Raw genomic sequence first — 17,868 nt, forward strand, 5'->3', positions numbered from 1 at the left:
TCAGTAGTGGCATCACTATCTCCTGCCACGTATCACCTGTCTCTTTATTCTGTCTCAGTAGTGGCATCACTATCTCCTGCCACGTATCACCTGTCTCTTTATTCTGTCTCAGTAGTGGCATCACTATCTCCTGCCACGTATCACCTGTCTCTTTATTCTGTCTCAGTAGTGGCATCACTATCTCCTGCCACGTATCACCTGTCTCTTTATTCTGTCTCAGTAGTGGCATCACTATCTCCTGCCACGTATCACCTGTCTCTTTATTCTGTCTCAGTAGTGGCATCACTATCTCCTGCCACGTATCACCTGTCTCTTTATTCTGTTGGTTCCCTTCGGACATTCACTGTATGGCTATCTCTTGTCTACCGCCCCTTCTCTCTCCCCCCTCTCTCTCCCCCCTCTCTCTACCTCTCTATTCAATTCAAGGGCTTATTTGGCATGGGAAACATATGTTAACATTGCTAAAGCAAGTGAAGTTGATAATAAACAAAAGTGAAGTAAACAATAAAAAGTGAACAGTAAACATTACTCTCATAGAAGTTTCAAAAGAATAAAGACATTTCAAATGTCATATTATGTATATATACAGTGTTTTAACGATGTGCAAATAGATTAAGTACAAACGAGAAAATAAATAAACATAAATATGGGTTGTATTTACAATATTGTTTGTTCTTCACTGGTTGCCCTTTTCTTGTGGCAACAGGTCACAAATCCTGCTGCTGTGATGGCACACTGTGGTATTTCACCCAATAGATATGGGAGTTTATCAAAATTGGGTTTGTTTTCGAATTCTTTGTGGATCTGTGTAATCTGAGGGAAATATGTGTCTAATATGGTCATACATTTGGCAGGAGGTTAGGAAGTGCAGCTCAGTTTTTACCTCATTTTGTGGGCAGTGTGCACATAGCCTGTCTTCTCTTGAGAGCCAGGTCTGCCTACGGCAGCCTTTATTAATAGCAAGGCTATGCTCACTGAGTCTGTACATAGTCAAAGCTTTCCTTAAGTTTGGGTCAGTCACAGTGGTCAGGTATTCTGCCACTGTGTACTCTCTGTTTAGGGCCAAATAGCATTCTAGTTTGTTCATTTTTTTATTTTTTTATTCTTTCCAATGTGTCAAGTAATTATCTTTTTGTTTTCTCATGATTTGGTTGGGTCTAATTGTGTTGCTGCCCCCCCCCCCCTCTCTTTCTTATCTCATGCCCCTCTCCCCACTTCATGTCGCCACGTCAGGAAAATAAAGCTTTACAGTAATAATCCTTCACTCTAAAGGTGTGCTAAGTTAGCTAGATTCCTCCCTCGTTTTCCGGGGCAACTTCAACAGCAGTTCTCTCTTTTTGAATTTACTGAACAGCATAAGCTAAATCCTCTATTTGAATGTGTAGTACATTGACCAGATATTTTGTTGCAGCGTCCTAGCTTCTAGTTATTTATATCTCCCTCTCATCCTGAAGAAGTAGTGCTATAGCTGAGTTCTGCTCTGTTTAATAAAAGGCGTGGCACGTCAGCGCTCTCTCTTTCGCTCTCTCGCTCACTCTCTCGCTCCAAGCTGTCCAAACTCGTTTTTTCCTACCCCTTCACCACCACCTCTCTCTCAATTCAGCTCGAATACCGACAAGCTATACTGGCACGAAAAGAGCCAATCGAACAACATTTTCAAAGCAATACACAATAGTACAGAAATGACTGCCATGACTTTCTCACTCCCCCTCCATCCCTCTCTCTGTGCAGCGTGCCTGTTGCAGTCAGAGCTGGTGAACTACGAGCGTGTGAAGGAGTACTGCCTGAAGGTGCTGGGCCACCAGAGGGACCACTTCAAGGCCATGTACCGCGCTGGCATCGCCTGCTACCACCTGGGCGACTACGAATGTGCCCTGCGCTACCTGCGTGACGCTAAGAACCGCGAGCCCTCAGGTAGGCTGAGAGAGTACTGCCAGTCAGTGTTTTTCAATGTCTGCCAATAAGTCGAGAATCTGGTTTACTCATGTAATCTTACCAGGACATGTCACCTAATGCCAGCTACAACACTAACAATAATCTCCCCCTATCCTTATTTCTCGCTCTCTCTCGCTCTCCTTCTCCCTTTCTCGCTCCCCTCTCTCTCTCTCTCTCGCTCTCCCTCTCTGTGACACAGACACAAACGTGCTGCGGTACATCCAGTTGACGGAGATGAAGATGAGTAGGGAGGGCCAGCGGGAGCGAGAGAGCGGCAAAGAGGCCCTGGGCTAACCTTTGACCTTTTGGCCTCTGTCACTATGGCCTACTCTATGACCCATCCTACATCTCCTCTCTGACCTCCTCTCCTCCTTTATCGAGCCTAGTCTTGTTGATGACTAGCCCCAGCGATGCGCTGCAACCATGTAAAAGAACAGGGCAGAAAAAGCCCTGTCTCTCCCCCTCTCTTCTCCTCCTTGTCTCTCTTCTTCCCCCCAGGTGCTGTTGTTCTGTACCCACGATGCCGACTGCCAAGCCAACAAAGAAAAAACAAAGCAAAGGGAAATGCTGTACTGTACTCATACAAAACAGTCATGGCTGTCTGAATGAAAAAAAGCGTAAAAAAATATATGAACAAAGAACATTGCGTGATTTAGTAGAAGTGTAATTTAAACAGAAAAATAAAGTAGAATTTCTTATTTTCTTTTTCGTTGTGAGGACTGAGGAGAGGTCCAGGGTTGGGAAAGGTACCAGGGGAGGGCAATGGAAGGAGTTTGGGAGAAAGGAAGAGGCGTGACACATATCAAGACGTTAGGCCAATTCAACTGTACACCCTGACCTCGCCCTATTACAATGGAGGTCTGAAAGCCACTGACCCAGACTGTCCCCCCAGCCTCAGCCCGGCTAGAGTACAGATCAGGCTAGCTAGCACGCTACGTCTCTGTCTTTTTCATTATGGAATAGTCTTCAGACAAGCCTGCCTTTGCGCTCATATTCAATCTTCTTTTTTGTTTTCAGCTTTTAGTGTCTCGTCTGAGTTTCTGGACTGTTTTGAATTCAAGGGCTAATTCAAGTGTTTGTAATTTGTCCTTTGATCGTTTTTTATTTTGCTGTTGATATTACATTGTACTTACTACTATCAGTTGTTATAAAGCAAAATGTGTGACCTTTCTCTCTCTAAAGAACAAAACAAACTAACTCCCCAACAGGCTCGCTGTTCTGCTGTTAACTGGTGTGTTTATGTGAACTGGTGTCTTGAATCTGTCGTCCATTCCCACCTGGAATGTGTTGTGTTGTCAGACTGTTACCCCCCTGCTTTCTAGCTAATGATGTCACTATGGAAAATAGCCAGTGGGATTGAGGTTCCAACAAGCACCCTTGGCTGCACAGAGTTCTCTTCTGCTTTCTACTCTGAATTTCTACTTCCAGGCCCTTTATCGCTAATGCTCACTCCTCCCAGACATCAGTGACATCACGAGACACTCTGGCCAGCGTTAGTGCAGGGAATCCGATCACAGATACTGTATCCTTCTGAAGTGTCTCAACCATCAACAAGGAGTGTGCCATTTGAGATTCCCATTTAATTGTGTATATTTTGATAGATATCAGTGTTGCAACAACAAAAAAATGTATGAAAAAAAAAACCATTTCAAAATGGGCTGTCTCTGTAGGCAGATTACACAATACTAGTGCTAGGCCAAGACAAGTGAGGATTGTGGTTGGGGCAAGACCAGCTAATGACATATTACACATACAGACCCATCATGCCATTGCATACTTTCTCAAGACAAATCCCATTGAGGTTGATAAAGCCTATAGGCTTGCTAGGATTTCTAGAAATACTTAGAAGTACCTGCCCTGTTCTAAGGAGAGGTTTGAGTTGACCAATGTTAAAGCATGAGCTTCATTTCTCCATCTAATACCATGGAACCCAGTTTCCTTCACCCTATGTGCAAGCCAAGCCCCTGCATGGTAATGTGTGGCTCAAGTGGAAGCCATTTTGAATCCAGATGCCAGGGATCATGTCTGGTTTGTTGCTTTCTTTAACATTGCATGCTCCCTAAAAACGTGGAATTGGTTAATGGAGAGTCAGCAGTAAAGCCTGAAAAGGTATCTTGTATCTTGAATAGGTTGATTTTACGAGACTTATATGGTCCCATACAGAAAGGAATTAGGGTCAGCAGCAGTCATCTGCCTTGGCCATGGTGAGCCATGAGAAGAAGAATTCCCAAAAACGTCAAAGGAGTGGATAATACAATATCAAAACGATAACAGTTCTCCTCATTTGCCTGTGACCTAATATGAGGGAAATTGGGCCCAAAGTGTGTCAATGAGACTCGGGAGAGGCAGCAGCACGATGCCTGGAGCGAACTTGTATGAGCCAGAGGCTCCACTGGAGAGGGAAATGGGCCAGCAGCACCACTAACGCAGCAGGAATGCCATGTCGCTCTGAAACTGTAGAGATGGGATTATGTTAAAGCAGCGTTGTGAAGAGGTTGTGGGGAGGTTATCACCTTGGTAGCAGGGTAACAGCAACATGGTGTGGAACCACCAAGAACTCTCTTTCTCTCGCTCTCGCTCTCTCTCTCTCTGATTATCATTCTCTCCACCTCTTGCCCCCGTCTCTCTCTCTCTCTCTCTCTCTCTCTCTCTCTCTCTCTTTCTCTCTCATCTCTCTCCCTACTTCTATCTCAGTTCAATTAAATTTGAATTGCTTTATTGGCCCAATGTAACAATGTCCATATTGCCAAAGCCTATTTTGGAAATGGATATGCTTAAAATTTTTAACATAATACAAAAATGTATAATAATAATCGGGATTGTCAATGAAACAACAATCAGTAACAACAATAAGGGTGGGGGGGTGAGTATACCAAACATTAAGAACACCGTTCCAGGCATACCGAGTGGCTAAGTCTAAGGAACTGCATCGCAGTGCTAGAGGCGTCACTACAGATCCGGGTTCAATCCCGGGCTGTGTCGCAGCCGGCCGTGACCGGGAGACCCATGAGGTGGCGTACAATTGGCCCAGTGTCGTCTGGGTTAGGGGAGGGTTTGGCCGGCTGGGATGTCCTTGTCCCATCGCGCTCTAGCGACTCCTTGTGGCGGCCGGGCACATGCACGCTGACTTCGGTCGCCAGCTGTACGGTGTTTCCCCCGACACATTGGTGCGACTGGTTTCCAGGTTAAGCAAGCAATGTGTCAGGAAGCAGTGCGGCTTGGCGGGGTTGTGTTTCGGAGGACGCACGGCTCTCGAACTTCGCCTCTCCCGAGTCCGTACGGGAGTTGCAGCGATGGGACAAGACTTTAACTACCAATTAGATATCATGGAATTGGGGAGAAAACGCGGTAAAATAACATAAATAAACACCGTTTTCAATTGAGTTCCAACTGTAGATACAAAAATATGTGGCCACCCCTTTAAATTAGCCGATTTGGCTATTTCAGCCACACCCGTTGCTGACAGCCATGCAATCTCAATAGACAAACATTGGTAGTAGAATGGCCTTTCTGAAGAGCTCAGTGACTTTCAATGTGGCACCGTCAGAGGATGCCACCTTTCCAACAAGTCAGTTTTATGCCCTGCTAGAGCTGCCCCAGTCAACTGTAAATGTTGTTATTGTGAAGTGGAAACGGCTAGGAGTAACAACAGCTCAGGTGTGAAGTGGTAGGCAACACAAGCTCACAGAACTGGAATGCCGAATGCTGAAGCACGTAGCTCGTAAAAATCGTCTGGTTGAAAGACTCACTACGGAGTTCCAAACTGCCTCTGGAAGCAACGTCAGCACAATAACTGTTCATCTGGAGCTTCATGAAATGGGTTTCATAGCCGAGCAGCCTAAGATCACCATGCGCAATTCCAAGCGTTGGCTGGAGTGGTGTAAAGCTCGCCGCTATTGGACTCTGGAGCAGTGGAAACGCGCTCTCTGGTGTGATGAATCACGCTTCACCATCTGGCAGTCCGACGGACAAATATGGGTTTGGCAGATGCCAGGAGAACGCTACCTGCCCCAATGCATAGTGGCAACTGTAAAGTTTGGTGGAGGAGGAATAATGGTATGGGGCTGTTTTTATGGTTTGAGCTAGGCCCCTTAGTTCCAGTGAAGGGAAATCTTAACGCTACAGCATACATTCTAGACAATTCTGTGCTTCCAACTTTGTGGCAACAATTTGGGAAGGCCCTTTCCTGTTTCAGCATGAAAATGCCCCCATGCACAAAGCAAGGTCCATACAGAAATGGTTTGTTGAGATCGGTGTGGAAGAACTTGACTGGTCTGCACAGAGCCCTGACCTCAACCCCATCGAACACCTTTGGGATGAATTGGAATGCCGACTGTGAATCAGGCTTAACCGCTCAACATCAGTGCCTCCCTAATGTTCTTGTGGCTGAATGGAAGCAAGTCCCCGCAGCAACGTTCCAACATCTAGTGGGAAGCCTTCCCAGAAGAGTGTAGGCTGTTATAGCAGCAAAGGGGAAGCCAACTCCATATTAATGCCCATGATTTTGGAAGGAGATGTTCGACGAGCAGGTGTCCACATACGTTTGGTCATGTAGTGTACCTCTCTGTCTCTTACTCTCTCAACTTCACCACTGTCGCTCCAAAACAGAACAGGAAAGCAGTAGTGTTGTATTAGTCCCTATGGCTGGCTAAGCTGGCCCTACTCACGCGTGGCCCTCTTGGGAATAGGTTTTCTCCTCATGGTCCTATCACCAATGCATCCGTCCACCATCCTGTTGTTGTCCCAATGTGCATTCTCGCTCCATGTCTACGGTTACTGTCTACACATAAAAACAGGTCAGGGCTAAGTTCTTCCCACCCCTGCCCTAACATGACCCATTATGAGATAAACAATGGAATGACCCTGGACCAGTTATTGTGGGCAGAATGTTACACCACGCTGTCTGTACAAATACAGATAGAGAGAGAGACATCCTCTCTATAGCAGTTTAGTTCTGAAAACATACAGCAAAAGCACAAACTGAAAAGAGGACTGGGAAAGTAAACACTGGTTCTGTTTTTTTAATCTCTTTCCTTTGATGTCATTTGAGGTACATGTTTGTCAAATGTCAAAGTCGTTTTTGTGGTTAAGAAACAATTGTGGGGAAAAAATACGTAACTGAAAAGAAAAACAAAAGGCTGTTAAAAGCTTTACTTTATTGAGTTATTTCATCAACTGATGAGAGAGCAAGTTAAGGGGAAAGTGAGTTTGGTATAAAGGCACCACAGGCTCTCTGTCACTGTGTCTGTCTGTGTAGATGTTTCAGTAAGATTTGTTGTCCCCTGTTTTGGGAAGGTCCATACACCTACTCCAGGAGTCTGTGAAACCCCCACAAAGTGACCGTGGATCTCGTTGAAGGAAGTGGGCGTTGGAGAACCGAACCAGTTAAACAGTAGACTTTTTTTGGAGCTACGGCAACGAAGAACACATCTGTTTCCTTTCTTCTTCTTTTTCTCGTTTGCTTGTACCAGAGAGTAGGACTTGAAGATGAGTACATCATGGTTAGAAGTACATTTTCCCATTGGACCATGTGAGGAAACGTCCATTCAATATTCCAAATCCTAACATTGCAGGACATGATAACTGGTTACATTGAACTGCTAGCCCGGGAATGCACTATTGATTGGTAAATGAGGACTATAAATAAAGTTTAAAAGGAGAAATAATTGTGCAGCGTGATTGTCTTCAGGGTTGTCTGAGTGCATGGTGATACCTCACTGTAGGTGGTACACAACAACACACAGCCAGACACACACACTTCTCTCTGCCCACCCCTCTCCCTCCCCCCGCTCCTCATCTCTTCTCCCTCCAAAGGTAATAATCTGTCTATTACTACTGACTGCCCAGCTTAATGGCTCCCTGAGCTCCAGAGAGAGAGGGGGGGGGGCGAGAGAGATGCTGAGAAACGCGTTTGAGGAAAGATGGAGGGGGGAGAGAAAGATGGATGGTGCGAAGAGATATCCAACTGGGCACACACTGGTTGAAACAACGTTGGAATAGACGTTGAATGGACGTCTGTGCCCAGTGGGATAGACCTGCTGAGAGGTGCCAGGGGAAAGATGGAGGGAGAAAAGAGGAGGAGGAAAGGAGGAGAGACATGCTGAGATATGCACAGCGAGAAAAGAGCAAGAAATGGAGGTTGTAAGAAAGCACAAAGGAGGCAAAAAGACAACAGGAGAACAGGAATAGGAACAAACATATAAATGCAATGGGTGTGTGAGTGCGAACGTGCATGTGTGCGTGTGTCTCACAGGTGTTGTGCCTCTAGGTTTCAGACGGGGGACAGAGAAGCATTGTGATGCAGCTACCTCAGCGCTGGTGAAACCCGAAGGTGAATTGAGGATATACATGAGACCTTTCTAAACAAATCCTTATCGAGTCAAAATTTCCTCCATCGTCCCATATCCTCTTTTCTTTGTTGTTGCTTTTAATAGCATTGCCATGGATGTGAAGAGTGGTTGCTAGGCAACTGGCTGGCGTCTGGAACGGTGTTTGATCGGCGGCTCGCACTGACAGACAGTGAAATGGATCAGGACTGTGTGTGTGTGTGTGTGTGTGTGTGTGTACGTATGCGTAAGTTGACTGACATTCCGTCTTGCATCGTTATTTGTGCCTTCTAAGAAAACCTCTCATTTCGTTTTTCAGTTTCGATTAATATATTCATGAGTTCCATGTTTTTATTAACTCATGTCACAGATTAGCTGAACGAACAGCTGATTATGTTCTTTCATACTCCACACTGCTCGTTGCCATGAGCCCCGTTTATACCTGGTGCTAACATGCGGCCCATGTCCTGATCTTGTCCACATTTTGATTGTCCCCACATTTTTAGACAGGTGCAGACAATTCAAATACTTATTGTGGTCTGATTGGGATCAAGTCTTTCGGACCACCCCCTGAGGTAGTCAGAGATGCATTGTGTCTGGATATCTTACAAGTGTAGATGGACCGTGCTTCTACATCTGCGTTTGGGGGTTTAGGCTGGGTTTCTGTGTAGCACGTTGTGACATCTGCTGATGTAAAAAGGGCTTTATAAATCGATTTGATTTGATTCGATCTGGACAGTGAAACTATTTCGATCATCAATATCCATCCCTCTAAAACCATTGACTTATGGCATCAGTGTTTAAAAAAATAAATGAATAGATGTTATTTTGAAACAATATATGTTAAATGATTTGCTTACAGGGAAATCTGGTGACAATGCAGAGACAGTGGATAGGTAAGAGACACATTTTAATGCCATGTGTAGCTGCAATGGCTAATATGTGGTCCCAATCAGAACGTTGACAAGATCAGGACCAATGACGCCCGTTAGCACCAGGTACAAACTGGGCTGTGAATGCATCTCTATCAGCCTGTTAGATTAAGTCAGGTGTCTGAGCTATTGAGACGTAAAGTAAATATATCAGGTATGTTTCATTGTTGACACGATGCTGGAATCACACATTAGACAACATTCCTACAGGTCACCTTCCCAATTCCGTCACAAAGGCAAAATAAATCCTGCAGAGATCCTGTAGGACGTTTTTAGTCAGGGTGGTCTCATGCTCAAGGGGGGCACCATCTCGTAATACTCATAACAAGACAGAGGATAATGTCAGAGGATACAATGCCGGCAGAAGAAAACCTGAAAGATACCTGTGAACAACTAAATGATTATCAAAAAGCACAACCTGTACCATACTTGTCCTAGTAAGTGTGCTTGGCAAAGTAAAGGACAAAAGTGAACGGCTTCGATGACATCCAGAGGAGGTTCACTGTTATTACAGGCAGGCCTTTGTCCTGGTCACAGAGATCCAGTATAATGTGTGGTACTTGAAAATAAGTGCTGTAAATGTTAAACTATTACAAAGCCTAGAGCTTATGGTAGAATAGAATGTATAATATAATGTAAAGAGAGTCAACCTTATGAATATAACTCCAGAGAGAGAGAGAGGAACAGCAGAGACAAAGCAAGCACCTCTCTTCCTCTTTTATTTTGTCATTCATTAAATCACTCATCATCACACCTCAACAGTCAACAACACGTCCCTCTCTCGTCCAGGTATCCCAGAACGTCACAGAGTGAGACAGATGGAAGACATCCGCCCGTCCACACTGTCCACGAACGTCAGTCTGTAGGTTGCTCGGTTTTTCTTGGTTGGTCTGTGTTATATTAACAAATATATATATATACAGATATTCCGTAAAGAGAATCATAATAACAATAATTAATCATTATTTCAATTATAACAATAATTTTAATAAATACTCTGAGCGTTCTTAACCACACAAGGAGAATAAGGATGAGTTTGGCTCACCCCTCTACCTATGGGATTGACATCATCCCATACAAATAATAACACTAAACACACACACACACGCGCACACACGCATACACACACATACATACAAACACTCCCGCACACAGTCAAGTAAATACTTGTATGTAGCCTTGACCAACTGTGCCATTAAAAAGTGGTATTCTTCATCTTCTTTCAGCAACCAGACAGTATGGTGCTCTCATGGGCCTGCGAGAGAATCCAGAGTTCTCTCGATTCGCCGTCCACATCCCAAGCACCTTGTGTCAAGTCCTTCACAGTCTGTACTCTTGTGACACGGACATATCAATGTCAATATCATGGCTCTTTAACCAAGGATTGTGCCCTTTTTCCCTTCAATGATGCTGTATCACTATCCAGTAGGTAGGAAAAGGAAGTCAGGGGTACGGAATGTGGGAATTCGTTTTTTTGTAGAAAACAGGTAGTATTCATTAACCATTTATTGCAAGTGGATTTACCCTAATTTCCCATGGTTCTCCTCTCCTCTCAGAGGACCTGCTGTTGTAGTAAACTATCTATATAACAGAGTGTATAAGGGGCTCTATACAGACCAGTGATGATGGTGAGAGAGAGGACGTTTGCTGAGAAACTCCAGGTTATGAGGACATAGAGTTTCCCATTTATAGCAACTTTCCCCAAATTCCTTAGTTTTCCAGAAATCCTGGTTTGAGGATTCTCGTATTTCCTGCTTATTCCAGGAATCTTTCAACCAGGGTTTCTGGTAAACCAGGGAATTTTGGAAAAGTTACCGGGCATTTTGCAACCCTATGAGGACCTAAGGTAAAGAATGAGGGGGAGAAAAGCATCCCGTTTCGACTCTCTTACTACAGATTTGCTAGTTCTACAGTACATCCTTCACACTAAAATAACATGCAGTAACAAAACACAAGCACCCACACAGAGTATACCCATACAGACCCACAATTTGCCAAACCAATAGAAAATGCTGTGCTAAACAGGTTATGGCTGGAATGGTTCAAGCGTTGAGAAGAATCAAACTCATTCGTCTATACAGAGCTGAGGAAGCAAAGTCCTGTCCATTGTGCTGTGGAGCTTAAAATGGCTTCCCTGTTCCTGTCACGGCCTTTGGGGAGAGGGTGCAGGACAGTGACCATCCCTATACAGGAAGATGCTATGTGGAGGTGAGGGAGGTAGACATTAGTTCTATAGAAGGGGACGCTCAATAAGAGGGCAAACTTACGCACTGATTTGGAAGTCGCTCAGGATTTGAGCGTCTACCTACCATGACTACATGTAAATATGAAGGTGGGGCAGCAGGGTTCACATGGCACCCAGAGGTGCTCTCGTAAAACAAATCAGGGCACCCCCACAAAACAACTATTAACATGGACACTTCAAGGGCACTCCCAAGAGTCAGCGTACAATGATTCCAACCCTGATGAGAGGCGTGAAGTGTCTACAGCTGGCAAAGCTTCAGCCCTAGTCTTTGGGGAAGGAGAGAGCAGAGCCAGACATGACACCTGTGTAGAGAGAGGCAGAGAGTCCACGGAGTGGTTGAGCAGAACAGGTCCTACTATTGGAAATGATGGATAGGGATGAGCACTTAGAAGTGTCTGCCTGGGAAGTGTAATGGCTTATATGTTCCTTTTAGAGAACGGGTAATATATACGGAAGGTTAGGAGGGCACACTGGTCACTAGGGCACTAAAGGTTTGGACTCTAGAGGCTGCGGAGTGGTCACTTAGAGGAATGTTGTCCCACACTGGGCGGCTTTGGAAGGGACACTAAGACAAGTGCTGTCCCGGATGCTTGGATGTGTACTAGGGGGCACAAGGCTTAGGAGTGACCACCAGGAGAGAGGTACAGCACGCACAAGTGGGCTTCAGAGTGGACACTAGGAGAAGTACTGTTCGCAAAAGGATTGGCTACCAGGAATAAAGTGGGCATACTAAGGAGTCTTTGAAGTGTGCACTAGGAGTAGTGTTGCCCATATACAGTAATGTTGCAGAGTGTGGCTTAGCTGTAGTTCTGTCCACAGAGCTGTGCAGCCTGGTGCTGTTCACACAGGGGCACGGTGCCGTCCAGATCCTGTCCATCCACATCCATGTCCATGAGGTTGGGCCTGACCGCGCTGGTGCTGGCACTGCTGTCCCCAGAGCCCAGGGGACTGTCACAGCTGCTGCCCGGGGATGAGCTCAGGGTCCTGGACAGGGAGCCCAGCTTCCAGGGGTCCGGTCGCACCCTGGCTGGGGTGGGCCGAGGCCGGGGCGCGAACTCCAGGGTCTTGGGCCTCTCCAAGGGGCTGATGATGGTCAGGGGCTCCAGGACCGGGACAGGCGGAGCGGGGGCCTTGCGGCGGAGGACCCTTGGGAAGAGGCTGGAGGGGTCAGAGAGTCGGGGGATGTCCAGGGTCTCCCTGTAACCTGAGAGAAGAGAGAGAAATACAGATACCAGAGGACGAGAATAGATGGAGAGAACAGGGGAGAACAATACGAACACTTTTAACAGGGAACGGCTATGACAGGCCATGTCTTATTTTAGGTTCAATTGAAACCCCCTTCCCCCCAGTTGGGTCAAGTTGACTGGATGTCCTTTGGGAGGGTGGACCATTCTTGATACACACGTGAAACTGTTGAGTGTAACGGTCGTCGTATGGAGTAGACCAAGGCGCAGCGGCTTGAGTGCTCATAGTTAACTTTTATTTGAGACACATAACAAAACAAAACAAGAAAACGAATGAACGCACAGTATTTCAGGCTACACACACAGCTATGCAAAAACAACTTCCCACAAAAGACAGGTGGAAAAATGGCTACCTAAGTATGGCTCCCAATCAGCGACAACGAAGTACAGCTGTCCCTGATTGAGAGCCATACCAGGCCAAAACACAGAAATACAAAACAAGGATAGGGAACATAGAATGAACATAGAAATATAAAATATAGAACATACATCAAAACCCCAAAACACACAAAACAAACACCCCCTGCCACACCCTGACCAAACTACTATAACAAATAACCCCTTTTACTGGTCAGGACGTGACATTGAGCGTGAAAACCCCGCAGCGTTGCAGTTCTTGATACAAACTGGTGCGCCTGGCACCTACTACCATACCCCGTTCAAAGGCACTTAAATATTTTGTCTTGCCCATTCACCCTCTGAATGGCACACATACTGTACACAATCCATGTCTCAATTGTACCAAGGCTTAAAAATCCTTCTTTAACCTGTCTCCTCCCCTTCATCTACACTGATTTGAAGTGGATTTAACAAGTGGCATCAATAAGGGATCATAGCTTTCATCTGGATTCACCTGGTCAGTCTATGTCATGGAAAGAGCAGGTGTTCTTAATGTTTTGTACACAGTGTATTGCTTCCTGTTCTTCAATTAAAAGCTCATAGTGACATCATGCTTTCCCAACACACTCACCTGCATGTAGGGGGAGGGTGGGTGGCCCTGGCGGGGGCGGCATGGGCATGCTGCCGTCCGAGGGGGTCCTGCGGTGCCCTAGGGTTTGGGCGCGGGGGCGTAACGCCCCATCAGAGGGGGTGCGTCTGTGCCCCCTGTTCATGGTTGCAGACACGTGGGTGGGCGTGAGGGACTGGTTGGGCTCCCTCTTGAAGCTCTCTGCCCTCAGATCCAGGAGGGGGTTAACGGAGGGGACGGGGGGCACCGCGGGGAGGGAGACGCCCACTCCGGGGGTCAATGCCAAGTCCTCAAGGTCCGAGGGAAGGAGGGATTTGGTGGAGTTGCAGTCTGAGAGGGAGGAGAGGGAGAGGAGGGTGACGGAGGGAGAGGGGTCCGTGCAGGGGAGAGTAGAGTCATGGTGGCGGGACAGAGAGAGGGACAGGGCGCGGCTCGGGGGAGAGGTGCTACGGCGGAAGCGACCCGTTCGCTGGAAAAGGCTGTCCTTTTTCTTGCGCTGCTCCTCTTTAAGGTCCTGCTCGTCCTGTTGGACCTAGACACACACACGGAAACGGGTCAGTTCTTACTGGCATCTACTGTACAATCTACGGTTGCATCTGGCCAACTGACACACACACTAGACCTTGTCAACTCCCAGGTGTAGAGTATAAACCATTATTCAATGTATAAAGATAATCTCTACAGCAGGTGGCAGGATTGAGGATCTCTTCCCATTGTTTGGGTCATTTTATCCTTCTGGGTGTGTTACAGACCCTTTTCCCTCCCTACAGTACCTGTAGTCTCCCCAGCTGTAGCAGGTCCAGCCCCAGACCTACAGAGGCCAGTAGGGAGGCACAGCCCAGCAGCAGCAGGTCGCTCTTCTTCCTCTGGCTGCAGCGCCGCAGAGAGTCCTGGTAACCCACCCCGCTCGCAATCCCGGGCCCCACCCCACCCAACGAGGGGCCTCCCTCCTCCACAGACCCGTTACTGCTGGGCTCTGGGAGCATCAGAGACCCGGGCGACTCCTCCAGCTCACAGTGCTCCTCTGTCAGAGAGAGAGAGACAGAAAGATAGAGAAAGAGAGAGTGTGAGAGGGAGAACAAAGCATTTCAATCAGTTACGAATCCGACAGATTCTGTATCCATAGTACGTTTCACAATCTCTTTTCTGTTGCAGAAATGGTGATAAATGAAGAGACCCACCCATTTCATTGAGGCTAGAGAAGCCGGCGGTCATGGGGGCGTGTTTGGGAGATTTGCCCAGATTCGGGGCACTAGAGGACCACACCTTGCATCCGTCGCCCAGCGACTTCAACCTGCAAGACGAAGAAAACTGGGTCAATACTATTAACTGGTACTATACACCAAACACTCACCAGAATAATGTTCAGAGATGATTCTGATATGCAAATGGCAAGATCTGAAAGGGTAGCAGGCAGGTAGGGGAATGGGCTATCAAGGGGTTGTTTTTGGACCATGACTTACCTATCCTCTCCGCCCAGTCTCTCTCTCTGGAGGGTGGAGCTGGGGCCCCAGGTGCGTCCCTTCTTTTTGCTAGCTGCCAGGTCCTCCTTCTTACACACGGCACTGCGGCCCCATGTCTTACTGCCGTCGCTGGGCGTCACTGAGGGGCTCAATAACACAGTTATTGTCATTACAACACATCATCAACAAATTCCTGTTGTGCCATGAACATAACAAAATGTAGTCCTATTCACCTGAATACAAGATCTAGGGAGGGAATCCACAATATTGGTTCGGATTATATTGACACAATAGCATCCCCCCACAATTGAATGACTGGTATTAACTTTTGGTGTGTCTTCGGTCCTCCAGTCCCCCTCTCCCCTGTTTCTGTCTCCCCCACAGATCAACTCACGTCGTATGGCCCTGAGGCGGGGTATGACCCCTGGGCTGGCTGGAGGTGTGGTGCTCTCACTGCCCTGGGGTTTCCTCTTATCCACGCTCGGAGATGCCTGCACTGTGATCTTATGCTCAAAACCTGTGTACATACAAAACAGGGAGGGATTACAGTCAAATGATTGGCAGCAAGAATTCCGGTAACTTTCCCCAAATTGCTTGGTTTCACAGAAATCCTGGTTGGAAGAGTTCCCGGAATCCGTGAACCCTCCAACCGGTCTTTCTTAAAAACCTGTGAATTTGGGGAAAGTTACTGGAATTTTGCAATCCTAATAAGGATAGAAAGAAAAAATAATTATGCCCTATTCAAGTAATAGGATAAATGCTTGGGTGCAATACCCTCCATCACACACCAGAGGGCAGACTGATGCTGTTGCTATCTCTGCCCAGCTTGAGCAGTCTGCTCTTCTTAAAGTGGCCCTTGCGCTTCTTGACCCTGGGCTTCTCCTGGTACATCTGGTGGATGATGATGTTGAGTTCACGCTCCACGATATCGATCTCTCTCTCAGCCAGCTCCTGCTCTCTCCTCTTCAGCTGCTCCTCCTGCTCCCTCTGCTCCTCGGCCGCACGAGCCAAAGCCTCCTCCCAGGAACGCAACTCCTACAGGAGAGGAGAGGGGCATATAGAACAAAAATGTAGATGTAGTGTTACAGCAACATAACACCCTATCGAGGATCTTCACGTTGCCAAGGCAACAGCACTTTCCCACTTGCACTTTGTGGGGGATGTTGACAACATTCCCACATGACCGTGGGGGCTCTTCTCACCTTCTCCTTGGCCCTGAGCTCATCAAACATCTGCTGAATCTCCAGTCTCCAGTCCTCTTGCAGAGAGTGGAAGGACTCCAGGGGCATCTGAAACATGGCCGACTGTTCGATGGCCAACAGTCGCATCAGGATACTAGTGAAGGATGGGCGACTGTGGGGGTTAGGGCTCCAGCACTCTGGGGATGGGGAGAGGAGGCTGAGTCAATATGACTTAAATGTACACTACTGTTCAAAAGTTTGGGGTCACTTAGAAATGACCCCAAAAACACCAGTCTCAACATCAACAGTGAAGAGGCGACTCCGGGATGCTGGCCTTCTAGGCAGAGTTGCAAAGAAAAAGCCATATCTCAGACTGGCCAATAAAAATAAAAAATTAAGATGGCAAAAGAGCACAGACACTGGACAGAGGAACTCTGCCTAGAAGGCCAGCATCCCAGAGTCGCCTCTTCGCTGTTGACGTTGAGACTGGTTGAGACTGCGGGTACTATTTAATGAAGCTGCCAGTTGAGGACTTGTGAGGCGTCTGTTTCTCAAACTAGACACTCTAATGAACCTGTCCTCTTGCTCAGTTGTGCACCGGGGCCTCCCACTCCTCTTTCTACTCTGGTTAAAGCCAGTTTGCGCTGTTCTGTGAAGGGAGTAGTACACAGCGTTGTACGAGATCTTCAGTTTCTTGGCAATTTCTCGCATGGAATAGCCTTCATTTCTCAGAACAAGAATAGACTGACGAGTTTCAGAAGAAAGGTCTTTGTTTCTGTCCATTTTGAGCCTGTAATCGAACCCACAAATGCTGTTGCTCCAGATACTCAACTAGTCTAAAGAATGCCAGTTTTATTGCTTCTTTAATCAGAACTTCAGTTTTCAGCTGTGCTAACATAATTGCAAAAGGGTTTTCTAATGATCAATTAGCCTTTTAAAATGATAAACTTGGATTAGCTAACACAACGTGACATTGGAACACAGAAGTGATGGTTGCTGATAATGGGCCTCTGTACGCCTATGTAGATATTCCATAAAAATGTCCAGCTACAATAGTCATTTACAACATTAACAATGTCTACACTGTATTTCTGATCAATTTGATGTTATTTTAATGGACAAATAATGTGCTTGTCTTTCAAAACCAAGAACATTTCTAAGTGACACCATACTTTTGAACGGTAGTGTAAATTCTCAAATAACAAAGTACAGTGGTTGTCTTTGAGATGTACAGATCTCCCCACCACCTACACCACTGAACAGACCGCATTGCTCTGTAGCACCAATTGCCCTCAGATCCCAAACAATTGTTTATAGACAGACAGATAATATTTCAAGTCCAAGGATGGGCAGAAGAAACAGAAAGAGGAGATGAAAGAGGGGAGAGAGAGGAGTAACAGAGAGCGGACACAGTAGAGGGGTGACAAAGGAGAGATTAAAGGATGAACAGGGATAAGACAAAGGAGAAGGAGAGAGGGATGAAGTGAGAAAGAGCATTAGGAATGCATGGAAATAGTGGAGAGAGAAGTGGAACAAGAGCCTATGAAATCACCAGTTAGCTGACTAGGAGGGGAA

At 46.5% G+C, this 17,868-nt stretch overlaps 2 protein-coding genes across 2 annotated transcripts in view; one reads left to right on the top strand and one right to left on the bottom strand.

Annotated features, from left to right (window-relative positions):
• LOC106612492 (tetratricopeptide repeat protein 9B-like) overlaps nt 1–5,900 on the top strand; it is a 37,397-nt gene extending 31,497 nt beyond the window's left edge. The window contains exons 2-3 of the mRNA XM_014213678.2: nt 1,732–1,914; nt 2,135–5,900. Of these exons, the coding sequence (XP_014069153.1) occupies nt 1,732–1,914; nt 2,135–2,229 (278 nt within the window). The 3' untranslated portion in view covers nt 2,230–5,900. The remainder of the gene's footprint in view (nt 1–1,731; nt 1,915–2,134) is intronic.
• Nucleotides 5,901–9,895: 3,995 nt separating this feature from the next.
• The window catches only part of LOC106612493 (mitogen-activated protein kinase kinase kinase 10), a 33,495-nt gene continuing 25,522 nt past the window's right edge, over nt 9,896–17,868 (bottom strand). Inside the window, exons 4-11 of the mRNA XM_014213679.2 lie at nt 16,315–16,490; nt 15,901–16,147; nt 15,507–15,629; nt 15,113–15,251; nt 14,831–14,943; nt 14,423–14,673; nt 13,653–14,181; nt 9,896–12,642 (exon numbers count right to left, since the gene is read on the bottom strand). Of these exons, the coding sequence (XP_014069154.1) occupies nt 12,236–12,642; nt 13,653–14,181; nt 14,423–14,673; nt 14,831–14,943; nt 15,113–15,251; nt 15,507–15,629; nt 15,901–16,147; nt 16,315–16,490 (1,985 nt within the window). The 3' untranslated portion in view covers nt 9,896–12,235. The remainder of the gene's footprint in view (nt 12,643–13,652; nt 14,182–14,422; nt 14,674–14,830; nt 14,944–15,112; nt 15,252–15,506; nt 15,630–15,900; nt 16,148–16,314; nt 16,491–17,868) is intronic.

This window comes from Salmo salar, chromosome ssa09, assembly GCF_905237065.1.
Source record: "Salmo salar chromosome ssa09, Ssal_v3.1, whole genome shotgun sequence".
NCBI lineage: Eukaryota > Metazoa > Chordata > Actinopteri > Salmoniformes > Salmonidae > Salmo > Salmo salar.